This window comes from Gobio gobio (assembly GCF_949357685.1).
Source record: "Gobio gobio genome assembly, chromosome: 19".
NCBI classification, from domain to species: domain Eukaryota; kingdom Metazoa; phylum Chordata; class Actinopteri; order Cypriniformes; family Gobionidae; genus Gobio; species Gobio gobio.
This window is the reverse complement of record NC_137112.1, coordinates 17237832-17263557: the sequence shown is the minus strand read 5'-3', so window position 1 is coordinate 17263557 and position 25726 is coordinate 17237832. Positions and strand designations below refer to the sequence as shown.

Genomic DNA, 25726 nt, shown 5'->3' with positions numbered 1-25726 from the left:
ACTCAGCCCACTCCACCTTTGCCATGCACTGCACTTTACACTCCATCACCACAATTTCAACCAAACTGGACTCTAATGTATTATGCACTGCACTTTAACACAATAATCAATTCTGCCATTACCTATCAACTCACTGTACATCTGCAACTGTATAATGTGTATAATTGGATGCCAATGATGCTGAACACTGGTAGTGGTTGAGGAGAGATTTTAGGTGTACAGTAGTACGTATGAAAGTGATATGATTTGAAAACACCCATCCAGGTTTTTGCAGTGATTGGTTGCAGTTGCTGGAGGAGTGATTTTATTTATTCTGTCTTGATAGTTGCACTCTTAAATTCACTCTCAATAAAACGTTTTAAATAAAACATTGTTTACATTTTGTGAATAGCTCAGCATTTCTGAATTACATCATTAATCTAATTGTGGGATGTGTTTGATACTTATCACACTGTACGTTGTTGTTTTTTTCTAACAACTACCAAATACGACCTACATCATCAAGAATTATTTTATTGTATTATTATTATTATTATTATTATTATTATTATTATTATTTTATCACTAAAACTGAACTTGAAATGTTTTTATGATACAGCAATATAAGCATAAACATAGCGTAATATATAATCTTAAAAACGTAGCGGGATACAATATAAAAATATTAAAAACGCAGATATTTTTAATTGCGATTAATTACAGAAAAAAATGTGTGATTAATTAGTTTTTTTTATTTCGATTGATATACAGCCTTACAACTATTCAACTTTACATGTTTAATAATTGTTCATTTTCACAGCACTAAAATTATATGTACAGTAACCATACAAAACATTCTACAGCTTTTTTTAACCTGAGGACAATTTATTTAGAAGGTGATTGCGACCTCGTAAACTGTGCAAGTCAAAAAAAAAAAATAAACAGCTTTCCAAACGACGTCCGCCTATTGAGAATGAGGAGATGTCGTCACTACACAGCGCCCCGCCCCCCTTTCGTCATTTTGGGGGTCTGCCCGCCAGGTAATGGATTCGGACAGAGACTGGAGAAGAGATATTCTGATGATTACTATGTACATAGTTTTCCAAACTCAACTGAACATGAAGTTTTAATCCACCCAAGCCGATCTGAGAAAGCAGCGGCTGGTAAACGTACGCCATTATTTCACCACAGGGTGTCAGTCATGGTCTAAACTAGAGAGCGCGATGCTGAAGTGTGAGTGAGACACTTGATCAATACGAACCTTTATTTTGTATTAAACATGTTGATCACTATTCTGTCATTTTTCATTGTCAGTCATTTTACTGCATGTTATAAACATGTTTATGCCCAAAACGCTTAATTAATATTCAAGGTAAGTTAGGCCTAGTTGACTGTAATTTTCCTCTACTGTGTGCATCACTGTTAGATTAATTCAATATTTAACATTGTTAACGTTACATCCATTTAAGGCACGTACCGAGCATTCATTCTACTTAAGAAGGCTGGAATAAAAGCACCAGCGCACACTTTATGTTGGTGATATGAAATGTGAAATGACAATAATCTGACGTGGACTTAAAACCCCAAATCTATTATTAAACGATCATTTAAATTTTTAGTCAAATTAATTTAAAAATACTCAACAGGTATAAAATATGATCAGTAAGAGAAAAACACTGCTAATGACGACGAGCACTGGACTGCTGCAGGATAGTGGGGAGATATATTTATTTATTATTCAGAATGCACAGGAAATATATTTATAGAAACATTTCAGTGCAAGGTGGTAAAGAGTTCGAAGTTCTGCCGTGGCAGCTCGTATGGGTCAACGTTTTTGATATCAGCTTCTCTAAATACCTCAGCTTGGCGCTGGTAGTAAGTTTCTCCCTGTAAGAGACCTCTTCTTCTCCATTTCTTCTAAGCTTTCTAGTAATTTCTCCGCTTAAACGCCGCTATTATAATTCCTCGAGCCGTCTTTCCTGCTCTGATCTCTGTATCGCTCTTACAATGTTAAATTACCCCTGGCAACCGATAGCGTCGGAAACAGGTGTTTGGTGTAGGGCTCAGACTCCGCCCACGACCATGACGTATCTCCTCATTCTTTTATTCTTTTATTAATCTCCTCATTCTTTTATTCCTCATTCTCCTCATTCTTTTTCTTCATTTAGGGCATTTCCACCACTGTGTAGGCCCACATACACAATAATGAACGATATACATATATGTTGTATATAAAAAGTAGGCTAGCCTATCTACTATAGTAAGATTTGATTTAATAATTTAAAATCTAAATCACAATTATGATTATTTAGGCTAGTATTCATACGATCACACATTATTAGCCTTGCTTCCGCTGGCTAAAGCGACAGGTAACGTTACCGCCTACTTCTGGTTGTAAACGGCAGCCGACGTCCGGTTTTAGTGGCAGGTAGGTAAGTTACTGTCGGCTGCTTGCTGCCAGCTGCCGATTTTTGGGTAGACACAAAAAGGTTTGAAAAGCACTGTGCTAGAACATAACTGTCTGCTGTTTAAATGAAGCTTTGGTAGAACCGACAGCGCAGTGAGCTAATATTCGGTGGGTCAGTTGGTGCCGGTCGTCTCCGCATCCGCCATCCGGTTCTGACAAGTGGAAACGCACGCCATTCATCCCACAATGAGAGGAGACTCATTCATCTTCATTATCCTTTTCCAAAGACATTTCCTCGGTATTCTTCTGACGCTGTTACTCTATTTATAATGCTGGCTCAACTTAATATGTCGTGTTCAAGTAGAGCAAGCTTAGCTGGGTAACCTTTAAGATTTAATAGCAAACTCATCACACACCCTTAACAATAAGAGTCAGAATAACTGTAACGAGCAGATATCAGTCTTTATTTGGCGCTAAAGGGGATGGCAATACATTTATAAACTTTACTTATACTAAGGTCTTTCTGAATTTACTGTAGCTTACCAGGTGGTAGAACAATCATAGTCCTAACCTTAAAATTATAGTTAAGTTACCATGATTTGTTGATGGATGTTGTTTCAGGAACAATAAATTGTATGATTCATTAACAGAACACCTTTTTAGTTCCACATTTAAGTTCAATGTGATACTCATACCGTTGTATTATTCAATCTAAGCATTGTCATCTTCATTGTTCAGGTGAAGTTGTGTTTGGCTCTGGGGATCGGGTCTGTGGTGACAACCGTTTGCGCTGGGACCTCACTCCTGACCAGATCCACCAGCTTACTGAAGAGCTTATTGTCAAGACCAAAAAGGTGTATGACACAGTTGGCGCCCTGGACTTGGTCAGTGTCAGCTATGAGAACACCCTGAAGGCCCTCGCTGATGTGGATGAAGAGTACACAGGTAGAAATCAATTGAAATGTTATTGTTTTTATCACAATTTATTTATTACTATTAAATAGTTTTGCACAAAATTTAAATGTGATGTAACGCTTATTTTACACATTTATTCATATTTCACTAATAAATAGAAATGTATTGACACAACACAACACTTGTTATTTGGTTCGGTTATTGTTTGTTTCAGATTACATTTGCCCTAATAGTTCAACCCAGAGGTGACATTTACAAAGTGATATACCACAGATTTCTCTGTCTATCTACATGTGTAAACTCCATAATTCTGAGTGTGCAGGAAAGCTGTGTGCAATGGTATACACAAGGGGGTAATCCTACACCCGGAAAGCATACCTTCCATAGGGGCGGCCATTGCTAATCAAACCATCACCTGCTGTTGGCATCCCATTGACTCCCATTCATTTTGGCGTCACTTTGACAGCGAATAACTTTACATCTGAGGCATTTAAAGACTCCATTTGGCCATTGTTTATTTCTTAAGAAACACGACAATGTATAAAAGGCTCCATTACCTTGTATCTTACACTATCGCCCCGTAGAAGCCATTTTTGTAAAAATAGGCTAACGATTGCGCCATAACCACGTGACAACCGGCGCATAGTAGCAGGGGCGTAGCCATCTTTTCAGAAGTGAGGGGGACAGAAATGTCAGGTGTAATACCAGTTTTTTTCTGACCTTTTTTGTCTAATTGACAGATTTAATTGATCTCATCTCTTGCTTTTAATTCCGTAAGATATCAAAAACACTGCTGAACAATAACCACTAATATCTATAATGTTTTCCCTATATGTTATGCCAATTTTATGATTGGTTTATGTACTACAAACACTTGTGCATTAAGTCCCCATGGATTTTATGCTTTGTAAAAAAAATATCACTGAATAAGGCAGAAAATATACAGTACCTATCAAAAGTTTGGAAACATTACAATTGTTAAATGTTTTTGAAAGAAGTCTTCTGCTCACCAAGGCTGCATTTACTTAATAAAAAATGCTGTAAAAAAGTAATACAGTGAAATATTATCCCAATGTAAACCAGCTGTGTGAATATATAGTAAAAAAAAAAATATATATTTATTCCTGTTATCAAAGCTGAATTTATTATCATTACTCCAGTCTTCAGTGTCACATGATCTTTCAGAAATCATTCTAATATGTTCATTTGATGCTCAAGAAACATTTATGATTATTATCAATGTTGAAAACAGTTGTGCTGCTTAATTTTTGTGGAAATCATGAAACTATTCAAACATTTGTGGTAAGATAAAAAAGAGAGAAATTAATATTTTTATTCATCAAACATGCTTTAAGTTGATCAAGTGGCATTTATAATATAACAAAAGATTTATCCATGCTTTATTCAATGCAAATAAATGCTGTTCATTTAACTTTCTATTCATTAAAAAATCTTGAAAAATAAAATCCACAGCTGTTTTCAACAATGATTATAATCCTAAATGTTTCCTTTTCATCAAATGATCATATTAGAATGATTTCAGAAGGATCATGTGATACTGAAGACTGGAGTAATGATGCTGAAAATTCAACTTTGATCACAGGAATAAATTACACTTTACTATATCATTACAAATTAAAACATCTGTGAATATATGTGAATATATTTCGCAATATTAATGTTTTAACTGTATTTTTTATTAAATAAATGCAGCCTTGGCAAGCAGAAGATACTAAACATTAAAAAGGCTGTCCGTTAGCACTGCATTATTCATATTCTTTATTGTCAATAGATACCTTGAGATGGCTGGAAAAACACGAACCATATAGGCTATTGTCGCAATCGTGTTTGTTGTCACGTTTCATCAGTCATAGCGATTATTCAGCACCTGCTACAGCGCTGAATGCCTTTGGAACGTGACAGGGTTTTACTTCTACGAAACAGTTTAGTTTTTTCTTTTAGAGCGCGCCCTATGGCTTCGAGTATGAATTGGAGTGCTGCACGAGAGCGTTAGCACTACATGGTGTTCAGATAGCCTCGTTTTTGGATACGAATAAAATAACAGGTCATGTATAGATTATTTTGTCTTTGAATTTAAATCTAGATTTATTTACGTTGGCTTCTACGTAAACGAACTTGCTTGTGTAACAGAGTAACAGAAGTAGGCCAGTAAGAGCGGTGCGACTAGACGCCGGTTCGAATCCCGCCCGGAGCGGGTCGACTAGGACCGGTGCAACCCGGGAAAAGTGCGGGGGACGAATGTACATTTTATTAAAAGTGCGGGGGACATGTCCCCCCCCCGTCCCCCGCGTAATCTACGCCCATGCATAGTAGATACATTACCGTATAGACAGGAGGAGAAGCTCGCAGGCAATCTTTTACTGTCTATGAGGCAAACGGGGGGACGTGGAGGCATAAAGTCCGATAAAGTCAAGGGAGAGACATGGGGAGAAGCCCATAGAGAGCCAAAAGCAACGGGACAAAATATTTCAACAACGTGATTCAGATTTCACTTTGCACAACTTCTAGAAGACTTGCCACTGTCAGACAGGTTGCTCACGTCACATCTACGTCGTCAAGCTCTGTCTGAGGCTGCGCAGTACGCTCAGCCATCAGGAAGTGAGTGCTTCTACCTGACTTCAGTTTTTCTCCGTGAAGTCTATGGGGTCGCTGTGTCCATTTCTTTTACTGTCTATGGGTATACACCATTCAGCACTTTTTGCATAATGACATGCTGACCTGCCTGTGCTTCCCAGTGCGGGTCACCATTAAAGGAACACTCCAATTTTTTTGAAAAATCATTTTCCAACTCCCCTAGAGTTAAACAGTTGAGTTTTACCGTTTTCAAATTAATTCAGCCGATCTCCGGGTCTGGCGCTAGCACTTTTAGCATAGCTTAGCATAGATAATTGAATCTGATTAGACCGTTAGCATCTTGCTAAAAAAAATGAACAAAGAGTTTCGATATTTGTCCTATTTAAAACGTGACTCTTCTGTAGTTACATAGTGTACTAAGACCGACGGAAAATGAAAAGGTGTGATTTTTCTAGGCCAATCATTCCTGCGTAATAATCAATTAACTTAGCTGCTGTACCACGGGTGCAGCAAGCGCAATGATATTACACAGAAGAATAGAACACATTTAGTATTGGTGCATCTCTCTATATCTATAGCTAGCTAGCTCTGGAAAAAAAATTGAAATCAATGTTAAGTGGCCTCTTAATATTTTCCAGAGCTATTAAACAAATTTTACTTTTTTTCAGTTCACCGGAGCATGTTGGATTTCCCTCAGCATGTGTCCTCCTGTAAGGATGTCCGCACAGCCAGCACAGAAGCCGATAAGAAGCTGTCAGAGTTTGAAGTGGAGATGAGTATGAGGGAAGATGTTTATCAGAGAATCATCGCTTTGGAGGTGAGCAGAGACCAGGCACTAGCACATCTCTCTCAGGAATTAAACGCTAGTATCTCTTAGGGACTGAACTGAGCTCTTGAGAAAGCTGAGGATACCTGTTAACTGACTACCAAATAAGTCATTAGCACACATTAGTGTTTTATTCCACTAACATATGCATAATTTTTTTAGCCCTGAATGATATAAAAAGAATAAGTTAAAGATGACGCAAGTTTAAAACACCTTCTCTAAACCCGTCATCATCCAGTCGTGTTTTACATATTAATTTATTATAATTAGGGGCCAAGCACCGAAGAAATCGTTAGCGTTCTTCTTCTTCCGCTCTTGAGTCTATGGCAGCCCATAGAACCGCTTGTTGGAAAGTTATAAAATTTGGCACACAGATAGAGGATATAGTCCCAACTGTCACTATTGCAAACTGAGTCTCTAACTCAATCCCTCTAGCGCCACCACCTGTCCAAAGTTTCACTCATATTTATGTTAAAATAACTTTTGAACCCTAAAGGCTAGAAACTAAATAATGTTTTCCTCTGATTCCTTGGCTCAAGCCAATTTGATTACATGAGAAGTTTCACGCCATTTTTAATTTAACCAGATCATCTTCAGACGTTATGGAATTCAAGTTGATTTCTCAAATCATTTTCGATAAACGCGCAAACAAATTTTTCGCAGTGGTTGTGAAAATGCACTTAAGGCTATATCTCCGCAACGCTTTATCATATTCAAACAGAACTTGGTACATGTCATCACAAGCATGACCTGAGCCAACATGCAGCGCCACTTACTGGTCTGGAGATACAAAAAATGGCTATTTTTGCTCATAACTTCTGAACTGTAGGTCCAAAAATCAAAAGGGGTCTCGTTACATTCGGGATGTCAATGATATCCAATTTTACCATACCAGCCATTTTTGCTGTCAGCCATTTTGAATTATGTGCTAAAATGCTGTATTTTATGAACACATGAACGGATTGTTACGAAACTCTGTATGGGTCATCACCACGATCTCATGAAGGAGCCTGAGAAGTTTCGAAACAGCACCACCTAGTGGAGAAACTTTGGCTGTGGTTGACTTATTTTCACGAGAGTCATCTCCTTAGACTCCTGAATTGTTGCTGAGTCCAACGATACCATACTTGCCAGCTTTCGGCATATGGTTTGTGCAGCGTTGTAATATAGCGCTTAAAAAAACATAAGCTGATATCTACGAAACCGCTAGTCCGATCGAGACAAAACCAGCATCAGAAGTTCGGAAACATAGGTCGATAGCGATATGCTAATGCCCAAATGTCAATATATTGATAGTAAGGGGGAGGAAAATCCAATCAAAGTAAGTTGTCAGTTTTACGTGTTTTCATATTAATGTCTAACTTCAAAACAAAATTAAAGCTGCGAGCAGCGATGACGGGCCCAAGCCGGTGGCACCGCCACCCCGGTGGCATCAGTTTAACTGTGCACGGCAGGCAATAGGCATTTAAAATGGGAAAACATAAAAGGACTATGTCAAAGTCATCTGAATTCACCACATTAACTGCAGCAGTTGGTGCTGCTATGACCACAAACCACAACAGCCACATCTATGAGATCAATTAAATTTATATGAATTTCATGTCAGATTATGTCAAAGGTCAAATTGGAATGAGTTCAGAATACCATTCGAATGCTGATGTTGTTTTATTCTAACACTTCTCTTCATGTGTTTTTGAGCTACCTTAGCTACCGTTTGTGCACCAATCTTATGCACCATAAAACATGCTTTCATTTCAATATGGGTGGTCCAATAAATTTCTTTTAATAAAAAATGTATAAATGGAGCCAAATCACAGAAACTGCAAAGATGATTTTAATATCAGTGTCAGGTAAGAGTAAGATGCGTGTCTACATTTTATGGAAGTTTATTATAAATAGCCACTTTTATAAAATCATGTGAAATTTATGTTTTAATACATTTATATTATATCAGTAAATAATTAATTTAAAGACATGTGCATCATACGTGATCTTGGCAAACACATCACATGACGTTTTTATTTCAAGTGATAGTTATTTGTGATAGCCTATATGAAAGGGTTAAATTATGATCAAGAGAGAAAGTCACACACACACACACACACACACACACACACACACACACACACACACACACACACACACACACACACACACACACACACACACACACACACAAACACAATGATAGAGTGAGAGTGAGGGGGAGGGTAAGGACTGAGAGAAAGGCACACACACAAACTCACAGGGTGAGAGAGAGACCCCCCCCCCCCACACACACACACACACACACACAGATAGAGAGGGGGAAGGGGAAAGACAGGCAGATGGCATTCCATAGACTTAATGGTTTGTATACTGTACAAACTGTACATTCTATCCCCCTACACTACCCCTAAGCCTACATATCGCACACACACACACACATGCACACACACACACACACACATACACACACACACACACACACACACACACACACACTACCCCTAAACCTACCATCACAGAAAACATTCTGCATTTTTACATTTTTATTAAAAAATTGTTTAATATGCTGTTAAAGCTATTTTGATTTACGGGGACACATGAAATGTCTTCATAAACCATGATTATGTTGTAATAAACACCCCTCCACCTATATATGTTATATATATATTATGTTATATATACCATGATTATATCCCAAAATAATAAATGTTATATTTACCCATGGCCTTCCCTGTTATACAGAAATGTAATAGTTATCAAACCTTCCTTAACTGCATAAATAATAAATGAAATATAGATGAATCATCATTAAAGCTACAATTTTCTCTGTTCCCGTTGTTCTTTGATGAACATTAATGACAGGCATCATCAGTGCTCCTGTCACTTTAAGAACAACCGCGGATCTCACGCGCGGTCCCGCGCATCTCATTTCCTCACAACTCTTTAAAGTTCATTTAAGACGTTATTTAACTAATTTAAGACTCTAATATGAGAATACTCAAAATCCTCTGTGTTATTGTTTGTTCAAGAGCAAAAGAGAACTCGATGTGAGCAGGAAACTGACGCGAGTCTATCTATGCATCGAGTGTGTGTGTGTGTGTGTGTGTGTGTGTGTGTGTGTCAGTGTCCCTTGATTAGCTGACATGAGACGCATCCACACAGATAGGACACTGACAGACACACACACACACACACACACACACACACACACACACACACACACACCGCAGCATAGCCATACAGTTTAAGTTCACCCACACTATATATTAATAAAAAGGTTTACAGTGCAAATACTGTTGTTGCAAATACTGTTGTTGCAAATACTGTGCATAAAATTTGAAAACATTTGCAAAAAACACCACTGTATCATTACATTTTTTTTTTTAAACCTTTAAGTAACCATTTTTTAAACATCTATAAACATTACATTTACATAGATAGACGGACCAGATATTCCTAACACTTTGGGAATACTTTAGGGTTACTAGTTGTTTTGTAAACTGTCTATAAACATTATCTGGATGGTTATTGTAAAGTTGCAACCGATGACTATAATACCTTGTTAAATAGTTTAATAAACAGTACCAGTAAAACGTGGGCAGTACCAGTAAAACATGTAAACAGTACCAGTCAAACATGTGGGTTGTCCTGATACTGTACTTCAAAATGTAATAGTGTAAAAATTGCCACAGAATAAAGTAATTGTTCAAGATCTATTGGTAACTCATAAAAAGAATGTCATATTTGCATAAACTGTCACTACCGTATATCCCGACACTAGCACATTAAGATAAGCTATGAAAAAAATCATGTTCCTCTGCCTCTTTCTGGTTAAATAATGTTTATAATAATTGTTAATATAGCATGCTATATTAACTATTCCAGGTTATTTATGCATAGCATAAATAATAGTTAGTATAGCATGCTATGCCACTTTCATCAAAACATATTACAAAGCTATAGCAATCTCATGTCATTCCGTCTGTTCGAAAAAAAAGTTGCACTAACTGTTCGTTACAAGCAGCATTTGCCGTCAGGCAGGTAACGATAGCTAACATAAACATATTTTTGCTAGCCTACCTGCTGCAAACTTACACTTTTTTTGTACAAGACAAGTAGAGCTATTTTATCCAGTGTAATTTATCACATACCACTATCTTGTTTTTTCTTATCCTCCTCTTCCTTTCTCTTTTTTCTTTTCTGGCTTCCTGAAGCATAAAATTCCGCTTCAAATCCGAAGATTTTGTATTTTGCCGCAGCAGAGATCGCGTTGTTGGCTGGCTGCTGTCAGCGACTTCTGAGAGGGGCCCCTTAAGGGGGATCCCGATAACAGTGTCATTGCACTTTACTGCATTGACTATCAATGGGGCGCTCACACAGTTTGTCGTTTCATTTTATTCTTAACCTGTCGCTGTCTTGGTGCCCCAGGCCAGCTCGAGGCCCCAAGCAATTGCTTGGTTTGCCTGCCTTGTCGCGACGGGCCTGCACACACACACACACACAGACAGGACACTGACACACACACACACACACACACACAGGACATTGGCATACAGCGTGTTCTCTTGTGTCTTGTCGCGCTTGGAAGCATTTACATGAATAGGAGCGTGATCATGTAACGCTAAGCAAAAATGGATATAAAAACGGACGCTGCGTTATTTGCGTTAAATATTTTTAATGCGTTAAGCTTCCGTTTCACGTTGACCGAGTTTGGTGGAGATTGAATAAATCGCCTACGAGGAGAACGTAAAAACTCAGAAACTGAATTATACAAATATTCACGTTCAAACAAACTTTCTGTGAAAAAAGACACTTATAAACAGACACTTGTAGAAAATAATGTGAATTTTTTTTTTTTTTTATGAATTTGAACTATGTCAGTAAATAATGAATTTAAAGACAAATGTGTCAAAAGTGATCTTTGCAAACACAGCACATGACCTTCTGTAAAGCACATGTATAGAAAACACACTCACACTCCTCTGTTTTAAAAAAAGAGTTCTGTCTGAATGAGTACATGAAATCACGGCTGTCAGATGATAAGAATTGTAACTCAAATGTCATTTAGAAAATTAGTCCTGTAGTGATATAGTGTCATAGTTCATGTCCACATTAACCACTACGTTGTAATATCAGTGTAATACCCATGTCATCATACACATTTGTGTCCTCATGAATCACATTAACAAGCACACATACAGAGAAAGGGAGTTTCAAAAATAATACAACACTGCCACCTTGTGGTGATAGAGGGGAGGGCACACAAACAGCCAAAAACATTATTAAACTTTGACATGTTGCCATGGCAACATTTTTTACACAGCGTCCGTTTTTATATCCATTTTTGCTTAGCGTTACATGATCACGCTCCTATTCATGTACATGCTTCCAAGCGCGACAAGACACAAGAGAGCGCGCTGTATGCCAGTGTCCTGTCTGTGTGTGTGTTAGTGTCCTGTCTGTGTGTGTGTGTGTGTCCTGTCTGTGTGTGTGTGTATGTCAAAAATCCGCTCGCAATTTAGCATCCTGGATATGTTCACGTAATGCTGACCGAGTTTGGCAATGATCGAAACAATGGCCTCGGAGGAGTATATTAAATTCCAGAGCATGCGTTTTCCGAACAACCCATAATAGCTCACTTCCTGTTGGGCTGACACATAACTATGAGCACGAAAGTTGTTCGGCCCGATGAGATCTAAATGTGTACCAAGTTTCATACATGTACGTGCAAGTGTGTTTGATATATGGACCAAGTTTTCAGACCCCACTTTAGGGGGCGCTGTCGAGCCCCCCTGCCACGCCCGGGTACCAGCTTCAGCCCGGCTCTGATGGCCGCGCATTCCGACGCCTGTGCGAAGTTTCAAGAGTTTTCGAGCATGTTAAGTGCCCCAAAAGTACCCGAGAAGTCGAAAAAAAAAATAAAAAAAACAAAGAATAAAGCTGCGAGCAGCGATGACGGGCCTATACTGTACAAACTGTACATTCTATCCCCCTACACTACCCCTAAGCCTACATATCGCACACACACACACACACACACCATAGCTGTCAACCCTCCCGTTTTTTCCGGGTTTCTCACGTATTTTAGCTCTTTTCCCGCTGTCTTCCCGTTTTAGTATTTTCCCAAGTATTTCCCCATTTTTTAAGTTCTGATTGTGTTAACTCAGAACACGCAACTATCTGGTTTAGTGCCAGAAGACGCGAATGAGAAGTCGCGCGCACTGTGAGAAAATTTTCCGTGCACTCATCCAAGAGCGCGCACACGTCTCTCAGCGCGCAAATATTGAGTTCTCTTTCAAGTCTTGCTCTTGAACGGACAAACTCACGCAAAAAGTATGTCAACATATTGATGAGTATTCTAGCAGACATAGTCTGTATATGGCTTAAGTAAGCTTTATACAGTCCAGAAAAGACGACGCATATCCGAGGTCTTAAAGGGGCAGTAGCCTTTACTGCTGTCTGTTTAATGTCAAACAAAAGACAAGGGCATCACTCACTGCTCTTGATTGAATAACTTTTGTAAGTTTAATAGGATTAATCTTTAATTTATACAGTCATATATGCAATGTTATTTTACATTTGATCAATTTCTGTACCTGAAAACTAATGTTAGACGTACCTGAAAAACCTGAAAAGCATAGTTTATTTTATTATTATCTTTGCTCAATAGTATTTATTTGTGCTGCTGCTTGTATTTAAATGATTTGTTCTTATTATTTTCTTTTTTTTTATTTGACAGTAGTCCTTTTTTCCCTGAACATAACAAATACTGAACCGTACCGAAACGGTGAACCTTAAACCGTGATACAAACTGAACCGTGAGCAATCTGTACCGTTACACCCCTAGCGTAACGTATGATAAAATGACTGAAAAAAGGTTGGGTGTTGGGTGTCCATTTGTGTCCTGATATTTCACAAAAACATGCCCACACACACACACACACACACACACACACACACACACACACACACACACACACACACACACACACACACACACACACACACACACACACACACACACACACACACACACACACACACACACACACACACACACAGAGAGAGAGAGAGAGAGAAACAAGTTTTTTTTTTATCCTGCTTCAAAACTAACACAATGCTGCCATCTTGTGTTCATTGAGGGAAGGGCAGCACACACGGGCACAATACATTATACAAAGAAATATTTATAAAATATATATATATTCATCTGAAAAATAGTAAAGTCATTTTAAATTAATCTAAGTTCAATTACCAAACATACAATCTTAATTTAATTTAAATCAAAATATTATTTTACAAGATATGAGACAATTACTGTTCCCCTTTTTTTGTCCTTATTTAATCCCTCGCCATGGCAACACCGTTTGAGATATCCAATATTCGTTCGCATTTAAGCATCTTGCGTATCTTTGTTTCATGTTGACCGAGTTTGGTGGAGATTGAATAAATCGCCTACGAGGAGAACGTAAAAACTCAGACCCTGAATTACATAAATATTCACCTTCAAACCAAAATATCTGACTTCCTGTTGGTCGGAGCTAATGACTGTAAATTAGAAAGTTGTCCGGCTCGAAGAGAACAATATATGTACCGAGTTTGGTGACTCAAGATAAAACTAACCCCCCCACTTTTGTCAAAAGGTGGCGCTAGAGAGCCCCTCATCCCCGCCCGTTTCTGAGGCTTTGTCCATGTGTACTGACTGACATCTCTGATGTGTGTGTTAAGTTTCAAGCAGTTTCAAGCAATTTCAAGCATGCTAAGAGCCTCAGAACAACACTGCTACCTTTTAGTGAGGGGAGGGCAGACAGAGAATAAATATTCAGAAGAAATATATTAAATAAAATAAATATATTGATCTGAAAAATAGTATGATTATTTTAAAGCTATTTGGTTACATTTTAATAAAACATTGTTTTAGTATGTTTTTAAACACACACACATACACGTTGTAATACCAGTGTAATACCCATGTCATTATACAAATTTGTGTCCTCATAAATCACAAACAAGAGAGAGAGAGAGAGAGAGAGAGAGAGAGAGAGAAACAAGTTTTTTTTTTATCCTGCTTCAAAACTAATACAATGCTGCCATCTTGTGTTCATTGAGTGGAGAGCAGCAGACACAGAGAATTTCTGTTCCCCTTTTTTGTCCTTATTTAATCCCTTGCCATGGAAACACCGTTTGAGATATCCAATATCCGTTCACATTTTAGCATCTTCAGTATCTTTGTTTCATGTTGACCGAGTTTGGTGGAGATTGAATAAAACGCCTACGAGGAGAACGTAAAAACTCAGACCCCGATTTAACCAAAAATTTACCTTCAAACCAAAATATCTGACTTCCTGTTGGTCGGAGCTAATGACTGTAAATTAGAAAGTTGTCCGGCTCGATGAGGTCAATATATATACTGAGTTTGGTGATTGTAGATGAAACGAAGCCCTTCACTTTTGTCAAAAGGTGGCGCTAGAGAGCCCCTCATCCCCGCCCGTTTCTGAGGCTTTGCCCATGTGTACTGACTGACATCTCTGATGTGTGTGTTGAGTTTCAAGCAGTTTCAAGCAATTTCAAGCATGCTAAGAGCCTCAGAACAGCCAAAAGATTATTAAACTTTGACACGTTGCCATGGCAACAGTATTTGAAATTTCAGGAATCCATTTCATACGTCTCTATCTGTCATGTTTTCACATTATACTGATGAAGTTTGAAATAAATCTGGTGAAAATAAGATGGTGATTCAAAGCATTTTTGAAAGTGACACACTTCCTGCTGCCAGTTGGTGGCGCTATAACTTTGACTCACAAAAGTCATATCCATGTGATCGGCCTCTTACAACGAACACACAGCTGAAGTTTCATCCAAATCAGTCAATGTTTGCTGACGTTATAACACACTTCCTGTTTCCCTTTTCTCGCCATAAATTCGTTGCTTCGCCACGGCCAAACCATTTGAGATATCAAAAATCCGCTCGCAATTTAGCATCCTGGATATGTTCACTTGATGCTGACCAAGTTTGGCACTGATTGAAACAATGGCCTCGGAGGAGTATATTAAATTCCAGAGCATGCGTTTTCCGAACAACCCATAATAGCTCACTTCCTGTAGGGCTGACGCATAACTTAGAGCACGAAAGTTGTTTGGCCCAATGAGGTCTATATGTGTACCGAGTTTCATACATGTACGTGCAAGTGTGTTTGATATATGGACCAAGTTTTCAGACCCCACTTTAGGGGGCGCTGTCGAGCCCCCCTGCCACGCCCGGGTACCAGCTTCAGCCCGGCTCTGATGGCCGCGCATTCCGACGCCCGTGCGAAGTTTCAAGAGTTTTCGAGCATGTTAAGTGCCCCAAAAGTACCCGAGAAGTCGAAAAAAAAAATAAAAAAAAAAATAAAAAAAAAAACAAAGAATAATCTGAGGAAGAACAATAGGGCTCTGCGCCCTTTCAGGGCTTGGGCCCTAAAAACAAAGAATAATCTGAGGAAGAACAATAGGGCTCTGCGCCCTTTCAGGGCTTGGGCCCTAATGAGAGATTTTCACCAAAATTGACACATATATGGGCTCACTCTGAGGACACATAAAAAAATGGTGGGATTGTGCCTCTTGGTGGCGCTGTAATAGAACAAAACATGAAATTCCCATAGACTACAATGCATTTTTCAGCCTTATTACCTAAAATCATCTTAAAATGTGTTTAATTGCTCATTGCTGCAGTTTATCTGACACTGCCTGCCATTTTGGCATGTCTTGTCTTTGCGCTTGTCCCCGATAATGGCTGCTTGCAGCTATATTTTTTTTATTATCTTTCCTTTTTTAACAGGAGAAGCTGTCAGATGAGAGTTTGACACCCGAAGCCAAGCGCTATATGGAGAGACTCATAAAGCTTGGGAAGAGAAATGGCCTTCATCTTCCCAAAGAGACACAGGAGGTCAGATATTAAACTTTGTTTGTTGTGTAACCGTAGCGCAAACACTTTTCTAGCCTGTAACTGAGTTTTGTCTTCCCTGTAACAGGAGATCAAAAAGATCCAGAAAAAAATTAGCACTCTGTGTATTGATTTCAACAAACATCTGGATGAAGACACGACTTGCCTGTATTTCTCTCGAGAGGAGCTTGGTGGGTGGGCAGAGTACTTTCCACTATTAATATATTTTGTGAACTTGACATGCAAATAAGGTGGCGACCAACAAAAATAACTACTTTGAAGGTATTTTAAGTGCTTATTAGGTTGACGCCATGATATATTATTAAGATTACATTTTGGGTAACAAAATTCCAATCAAAATGATGGATAAATTATTTTAATATATTTTATTTCCATAGGAATAAAAATATTTTTATAAAACAGAACATCCATATATATTTTTTATATATATATATATATATATATATATATATATATATATATATACGAAAAACTAATTTTAACTAAACTAACTGTTGCGTAAAAAAAATGCCAAGTCTACATAGAATAACAAAAATATTAATATTATAAAAACTTTTTAATTCCTAATTATCTGCAGGGACTCAAATTAATCTGTGAACCATTTATTTGCATATGTACCGATTCGCTAAAATCAGACTTTTCAATAGAACATGACGGGGAACATTAGATTTTGGATTAGATTTATTTTTTGTTTATTGCCTTGATCTGCTGTGCACAATTCATTGACATGAATAAATAAATAATCATCACGCGTAGTGTTTTATCATGCTACACTTCTCATTTACTAGCATTGCTACTTTTAGTTCCCTGATAAACAGTGCTTTTTTTCTGTTATATGCAGTTTTGATCAATAAGATGTGGGGTAAATGTTTTTTTTTAGGTGGGCTCCCTGAGGATTTCCTCAACTCTCTGGAGAAGGATGAGTCTGGAAAACTGAAGCTCACTCTGAAGTATCCTCATTATTTCCCCACCATGAAGAAATGCTTTGTCCCAGAGACACGGAAGAAGTTACAGGAGGCTTTCAACTCGCGCTGCAAAGAGGTCAGACATCCCAGAAATCACGTGTAACCAGAATATTTTTTTTCAGGTTGCATTCTATGTGGGCGATGCTTTAAAATAATGCAAATGAGTCATTTTAATAATGTTATTGTAATGATTCCCCTGACAGGAGAACTCTGCTATTCTGAAGGAGCTTGTAGAGTTGCGCTCTAAGAAGAGCAGCCTGCTGGGCTTCAGCACTCATGCTGACTTTGTGCTTGAGATGAACATGGCCAAGACCTCCAAGAAGGTTGCAACTTTCCTTGGTAATGACTGCTGTCTTTACATGGAAATGTACCCAAAAGAGTCTCGTACAGTCGTGCTCAAAAGTTTACATAAACCTTGCAGAATCTGCAAAATGTGGACTATACTATTTTGTTAGAATAACTAACAAGACAAAAAAATAGCCGAATTTATAAAAATAACCCCATTCAAAAGTTTACGAAAGTTCATTCTTAATATTGTCGTTGCCTGGATGATCCACTACTGTTTTGTTTTGTAATGTTTGTTCATGAGTCCCGTGTTTGTCCTAAGCAGTTAAACTGCCCAATGTTCTTCAGAAAAATCCTTCAGGTCCTGCAAATTTTCCAGCATCTTTTGCATATTTGAACCCTTTCCAGCAGTGGATGTATGATTTTTAAAAATATATTTTGAGATCCATCTTTTCACACTAAGGACAATTGAGGGACTCGAACACAATTATTAAAAGGGTTCAAACATTCACTGATGCTCCAGAAGGAAACACAATGCATTAAGAGCCGTGGGGTGATTTGAGGATCACGGTTAATTGTACTTAATTTGTCTTCTATTGCTTCCGAAGGGCAGTACATGAGAGAAATTGATAATCAAAGAAAATAAGAAAAATTTGGATATCTTTATCCGGTTCAAAAGTTGTCAACTTTTGTTGTCTTGTGAACATCTTTTATGCTAAATATCCTATTCAGGACAGTATTACAAAAAAAACAGTTTGTATGTTCCCACTTATTTTGTTAATTAACTTTTTGCAGATTCTGCAAGGTGCAGGGTGTATGTACGACTGTATATAAAGGAATAGACCTGTTATTGGTGCTGAAACTGTTTTTAAAATGCTGTTATAATGTGTAAAAGCAAGAATTTGAGATAATCTGTTTATTTATTTAATATAGGTAAAATATTTATGAGAAATAAATACTTTTATTTGCCAAGGACGCATTTAAATTGATGAAAGGTGACTAAGCTATTTCAAATAAAAGCTTTACTTTTGAACTGACAAAAAATCTCTACAAAAATATTAAGCAGTACAACTGTTTTCAAAATGATGATGATAATAAATGAACCAAATCAGCATATTAGATTGATTTCTGAAGGATCATGTGACTGCTAAAAAATAAATTTTACCATCACAAGAACATTTGCAAATATATTAAAAACAGACAACCAGTTATTTTATATTGTTAATTTAAATTTTAAATGTTAGTGTTATATCTTACTGATATTCTGCTGTAAGAATACACGTGAGGCGAGACTGTGCTGGAAAACAAACTGGCCGTCTTTATTGTTCCTCAATAGCGCACCGTTTTTCAAGTGCCGTTTTTACCATACCAAAATCCCGTAACACAAAAGGGAGGTATGGAAACACAGAAAGGACTAGGGGTGTCCCCGACTAATGATTTACACATTCGAATCAGAATTGTCGAATCTTTCTATAGGCTAGTCGACCGATAGTCGAATCATCTATGTGTGTGTGAATGGGTTGGGACTGGGAGGGGCACGACAGTCAGCAGGAGGGTAAAACTATTTTTATTTTCTTTTACACACTCCACACAGCAATAACTTTTAATAAAGCGACCAAAACTGCCTGCCAATTGACAGACGAACTGACAATGGCTTTCTTATTTTGGTTTAAATAAAAGGTAATGTGGTGGATAAACATTCGTAAAACGGTTTCTCGTAACATTTTACAGCCGCGATCGAAATACAGAACATCACACAAATATATAAAAGAACATTTTGATAAATAAACCTAAAAAAAATACCTGCCTAGAGAGGAAAAGAACACACTGACTGCAGACAGGATTTGCATTTCAAATTTTGCAAAATTAAATTAAATCGGCAAAATTGCTGTGCCAGCATGCTTTCAGTGCAGCGCAACATCGAGACAACGAAAAACAATAAAAAGCATTAATTTACAGAATTAAATTAGAACAGAATATACATTACTAATAATAAAAAAAAAAAGATAAAAACGAAATCAAGTCACAGGGAGCATAATAAATGTGTGCAAAATGCCAAAGTGCAGGGGAACATAAGACTTCAGATGCAAAAGCCTCCAAGTCCGTCTGACATCTTTCTTTAAAATAAGCATTTTTGACAGGTTTCTATGTATAGGTTTCTACCCAAGTACCGGTACTTCTGAATGGGCTGAGGCTGGGATTTAGTGGGTTTGAAGTGAAAGTATTTTATGAACGTATACTATATGCGGAGAGCATTCACTCAGTGCATCTTAAGCATCTGAACTCTTCATATATAAAAAAACACAAGCCACAGTTAAATTAAGTAACCCTGAGTGACCAATAAATAAAATAAAAATTAATAAATGATTAAAACAACAAAAGTTTAGCCAGAATTGTGAAATTTCTCTTTTTAACTGCCGAAACAACAATAAACGCTAAACTGGCAGTTTTTTTTTGCTAAACATGTTCACAGCAAATTAAAATTAGAAACGGCTGAAATGTTTGAAAACACTTGTACCCTACCCGATCGAAAAAAATCCAGTCTTTCACTCTGCTTGTGTGCGTTTGAGTCTTTTCGAATTGTGTGCGGGGAAAACCAACTTGTTAACGTTGGCCGGCTGCAGTGCGCTCTTAAACTTGCCCGTTTTAAGTGGAAAGCCATGTTTGTTGTTGATGAGTGGTAGGACATGAGCTGTTGGCACAACTTGCATTTTACTTTTTTTGGATCATCTTTTACGATTTCAAAGTGCATCCACACTTTAGAGTTTCTTATTCCAGACATTAAGTAATCCCTGCCGCCAAGATGAGCCTCGTCTGTCACTGATCAGGGAAAGTGAAACTTAAATCTGTCACAGGGGTGGTTGGATTTATTCACACACACACACGTTAAAAATATTTATTGAACGCTTCTTTCTTTTCACGTTTTTTTTTTACAGCATTATCATAATTAAAGGCTGTATATAACTTAATATAACCATACAAAACCAGTAGTTCTGTGTGAAATTAGACATTACGCACCCCCATATTGCCAAAATGGTATGATCCTCGTTTCATAACACCCACGAAGATTCGACTGTGAGATTGGTGGTCGAATCAGGCTCCGTATATCGATGCATCGAATCTTTGACTATTCGGGGTCACCCCTAGAAAGGACAATTAGCGTTTCGTAAATACACAACATATTCCTTCGTCCTAAATTTGAAACCATAAAGAAAATGAACATTACTTCTAAAAAAAATTGTATTTTAAATTTTTTTTATTTAACCTAACTAGGGAAAGAGGGTAGACTACCTCGATTCCCAGACAGGACCCTGGGGATTATTCTGCCCCAATGTTGTGTGTTTGTCACTAGCTACAGTGTCAGTCTATTCGGAGGTCTGCCTTCTCTCTGAGGAAACGGCCGATCCCTCTGTACGCTCACAGTCACAGTCTTTTTAACAGGAGTTTGGTTTGACAAGGACACTGGCTGAGTTGTAGGAAAAGTGTCTTTCACCTGACTTGGCAAAGTCTCAGTCACTGCATTCCCAAAGGTTGGTTCAGAAGAATGCTCAAGCAGCTGGTGGTAATCTGGAGACATTTCTGAATAAGGAACCGTCGTCACCTATTCTTCTGAGCTTTCACCAGAATTTGCAGCTAGTAACTGGTCTACATGACTTTTCCAGATGAGGTGAGCGTCGACAAGTTCAACAGTGTAAGACACTGGGCCAGTTTGTGCAATCACCACTGCTGGTAGCCATTTGACACCTTTTCCATAGTTATGAGCTAACACTTTGTCTCCAGGTCTGAAACAACGATGTTTTGCTTTTAAACGTTGTTCTATCTGAATGTTTTGTTGTACTTGAACAATTTGTTTTGTTTTCTGGGGTTTCAACAAATCCAGATGAGTGTGAAGCTGTCTTTTGAGCATTGCGGTGGCAGGCGACACTTTGGTGGTAGCATGGGTGGTGTTTCTAAGTGAGTAAAAAATGTTGATGCGTTGATTTAGTGATCCTTTCCCCTGTGTTGACTTAAGAGCTTGCTTCATCGTCTGGACAAACCTTTCAGCAAGACCGTTAGTGGACGGGTGATAAGGTGCTGACCGAATGTGTTGAATCCCATTGGCCTTCATAAAAGCCTCAAACTCCTCTGAGACCAGCTGAGGTCCATTGTCACTGACAAGTTGCTGAGGGAGGCCAAAACTACCAAAAATTGAACGAAGGGCTTCCACCGTTTTCACTGATGAAGTGTTTTTCATTATCTCAACCTCTGGCCATTTGCTGTGGGCATCCATAAGAACTAAAAACATATGGTCTTCCAATGGCCCTGCAAAATCAACATGAACTCTCACCCATGGTTCCTCAGGCCAGGGCCAGGGGTGTAACGGGGCTGGTTGAGGGGTATTTCTCAGCTTTTGACATGCACTGCACGATTTGGCCTTCTCTTCAATCTCAGAGTCCACACCTGGCCACCAAAGGTAGCTACGGCCGATTTCCTTCATCCAAACTACTCCACAGTGTCCAGAATGAAGCTTCTCAAGTACTCGTCGTCTTAAGGGTGGTGGAATAATGACCCTTGAGCCCCATAGTAGACAACCAGATTCAACTGTTAGCTCATTTCTCCTGCTCACATAAGGCCTTAAGAGCGGTGACATTTCTCCCACTTCCCCTCTGAGCACGAGATCCAAAACCTTGGACATCACTGGGTCAGTACGTGTGTGCTTTTTTACCTGAGCTGCTGTTACTGGGGAATTGTCCACCTCTTTGAAATAGAAGATTTACGCCTTTGCTGGTTGTAGAGGAGTAGTGGGCAACGGCAGTCGGGAAAGCCCATCGGCATTGGCATGATGTTCTGATCGTCTGTATTTGATATCATACTGATGTGCAGAAAGGAAAACAAGTGCATTATTGCAGCTGCAAGTGAAGGAATGCCTGAATGTGGGCAAAAGATGGAGGTGAGAGGTCTGTGATCTGTTAGGAGCGTAAATCGCCTTCAAAACAAGAACTGATTAAATTTCTTCACCCCGAACACAATGGCAAGTGCCTCATGCTCAATTTGGGCATAGTTGCCTTCAGCCTTGCTCAAAGTTTGTGATGCAAAAGCGATGGGTTTTTCCTCACCTGATTGCATGGTGTGTGACACCACCGCCCCACGCCAAATGGCAACGCGTCACATGCCAGCTGCACTGGCAGAGCAGGGTTAAAATGGGTGAGTGCTTCAGACTGCGCTAAAGCCATTTTCACTTCAGTGAACGATTCCTCACATTGTTTAGTCCATTCCCACTTTTTGAATTTGTTCAGTAGTTCGTGCAGTGGTTTTAGCCTGTTAGCTAGATTTTGCACAAACTTTGCATAATAAGCCAACAGCCCCAAAAAAGACCGAAGCTGACTAACGTTTTGCGGAGCTGGTGCTTCCACTATTGCCTTCACTTTTGAGGGTGCCTTATGAAACCCCGAACCATCAATTGGCCCAAATACTCAACGGAAAGGCAGAAAAACTCACACTTGTCCTTCCTGACCTTCAGTCCGAAACTCTGCAGTCTTTGCAAGGTGGCTTCCAAATTACTCAAATGTTCTTGCTCATTCTTTCCGGTAATCAGCAAATCATCAAGGTAGCACTGCACCCCGGTCAGCCCACTGAGAATCTGGTCCATTGCTCTTTGAAATAGTGCCAGCGCTGAGGTAATCCCAAATGGAAGTCTCTGAAATTGATACATTCACTTATGCTTCACAATGGTAAGAAGATTTTGTGTGCTCGGGTCCACGTGCATCTGTAAGTATGCCTGGCACAAATCTATTTTACTGAACCGTTGGCCCCCAGCAAGACCAAAAAAGAGATCCTCGATAAGTGGCAGCGGATACTGCTCTGGGGTCAGAACTGGATTTACGGTTACCTTAAAATCTCTGCACAATCGAAGGGACCCATCCTTCTTCATTTCCGGCACGACAGGTGTAGCCCATTCACTGGTGTGTACTGGTCGTAGTACTCCAGCCTTTATGAGTCTCTTCAGTTCGGCTTCCACCTTGGGTTTAAGTGTACAGGTCTGGCTTTCAAACATTTTGGCTGACTGCCTGGCTTCACTGTCAATTTCGCTACAATGTCCTTCATACTTCCAAGTTCATCACTGAACACATCTGCATATTTATTTAGAATTCCTTGCAGGTTTGTGTTTTCATTTATCAGATGGACCTCTTGCCAATTCAGCTTGTTCTTCTCTTGCCAAGCCCTTCCTAGCAAGGCTGGGTGATTGCCATCAATAACGTACAGTGGTAGTTTCCTTTTTTGCATATTGAGTTCAACTGTCACCCCAATAACCCCTTTAACAGGAACTATCTCACCGGTGTATGTCTTTTGTGTGATGTAATTTCCTTTAATGTCGTCTCTGAAACCAATGACACCGCAGCTCCTGTGTCTACCTGCATGTGTACTGGTTTTCCGTCCAGAAACGGAGTCACCCAGTAGCCTCGTCCTTCTCCTGAAACAGATAAAACACAGAGCGTCCTCGTCCTCTGTACCCGAATCACTCTGTGTTGTCTGAGTGTTTTCCAATTGGTTCACAAACTTTTGTTTGAATTTTTGATGACTTTTCATTTTAGGTCCAGCGTAATTACTTGGTTGTGTCTTTTTGTTTTTGTAGTGTTATGGCAAAAATTAATTTTTGAAAAATTAATTTTAAATTCATTGACATCACTAATAAGAGACAAACCATAATCCAATTGTCTTTATAAAGATTTATTTTTCTTGCAAGAAAGAGCCACGGTCAGTGCAGCCATTCGAGGCTGCCTTGAGTGTGAACTGGAGACACAAAGAAACCACAAGCTTCTTATGTCTAAACAACCCCTTCTCAGTAGTTTTCCATTTCCATACAAGGTAAAGGCAAGAAACACAATACACAAATGGTCCCTCTTTGTCTTAGAACTAATTTAAATTATGCGACACCTTTGGTTCAGGAAGGCTCTCAATCTAGATGTCCCGCTGGTACCCCCCTGGGTTTCCACAGACACCTGTGTCAAAGGTGTTTTGCATGGCTGAAACAGATGTTGATTTCTGTGTGAACTCAAACATAAATCTTATTCTGTGATTTAAATTTTTCCCCAACAGCAGGCACGCTCAATGTGACCTTTTTTGCCACAATTTCTACAGTTCATGTCCTTGCACCAACAGTCTCCTGGCTGATGTCCCCCTTTTCCGCATCGATAACATGGTTTATCTGAGTTTGACTTGTTTTTGTCGGCATAAACCTTGTGCACTTGGGTCGATGCACTTAGTTGTTGTGCCTCTTTTGCGGCCATTTCCATAGATGTGCTGATTTCTATGGCCTTTTTTATAACGTTAAATTACTTTCAGTTTTTGTATAGCCTCACTTCGAAGACCACAGACAAGCCTGTCACGTATGGTGTCACTCAGTGACTGGCCAAACTCACAATATTCAGATAGTTGTTTCAACACAGCCACAAATTGAGAGATGGATTCGCCATCTTGCTGATTTTTTTTTGTGGAATCTGAATCTTTCAGCAATAATCAGTGGTTTCTGTGAATAGTGGTCTTTAAGTAAACCCACTATTTCCTGATAGGATTTGTCACCCGGTCTGTTTGGCTGTGTTAAACTCTGCAGCAGATTAAATGTTTTCACACCCATGACACTCAGAAAAGTTGGCACTATGGCTGCGTCTTTGATCTCATTTGCCAGCACAAAGTAGTCAAAACGTTCAGTATAGGCACTCCACTGTTCCACGGATTCATCAAATGATCCAATGCTACCGATTAATCCAGCCATTTTGTTTACTCACTCCTCTTAATGTTTCTTTGTTCATCAGCCTTGCGATTCCTCTCCCCCTCTTAATCCG

General features: G+C 38.8%; 1 protein-coding gene across 2 annotated transcripts in view; it reads left to right on the top strand.

The window, feature by feature from the left end:
• The first annotated feature begins 2382 nt into the window (after positions 1-2382).
• Positions 2383-25726, top strand: part of LOC307142689 (thimet oligopeptidase-like) — a 39428-nt gene continuing 16084 nt past the window's right edge. Inside the window, exons 1-8 of one of the 2 annotated variants that reach the window (XM_079843731.1) lie at positions 2383-2411; positions 2518-2684; positions 3125-3331; positions 6565-6713; positions 16528-16635; positions 16721-16823; positions 17534-17694; positions 17822-17957. In XM_079843731.1, coding sequence (XP_079699857.1) covers positions 2633-2684; positions 3125-3331; positions 6565-6713; positions 16528-16635; positions 16721-16823; positions 17534-17694; positions 17822-17957 — 916 coding nt within the window. In that variant the 5' untranslated portion in view covers positions 2383-2411; positions 2518-2632. Of the gene's footprint in view, positions 2685-3124; positions 3332-6564; positions 6714-16527; positions 16636-16720; positions 16824-17533; positions 17695-17821; positions 17958-25726 lie in introns of both variants that reach the window. The other variant, XM_079843730.1, reaches the window with a different exon arrangement.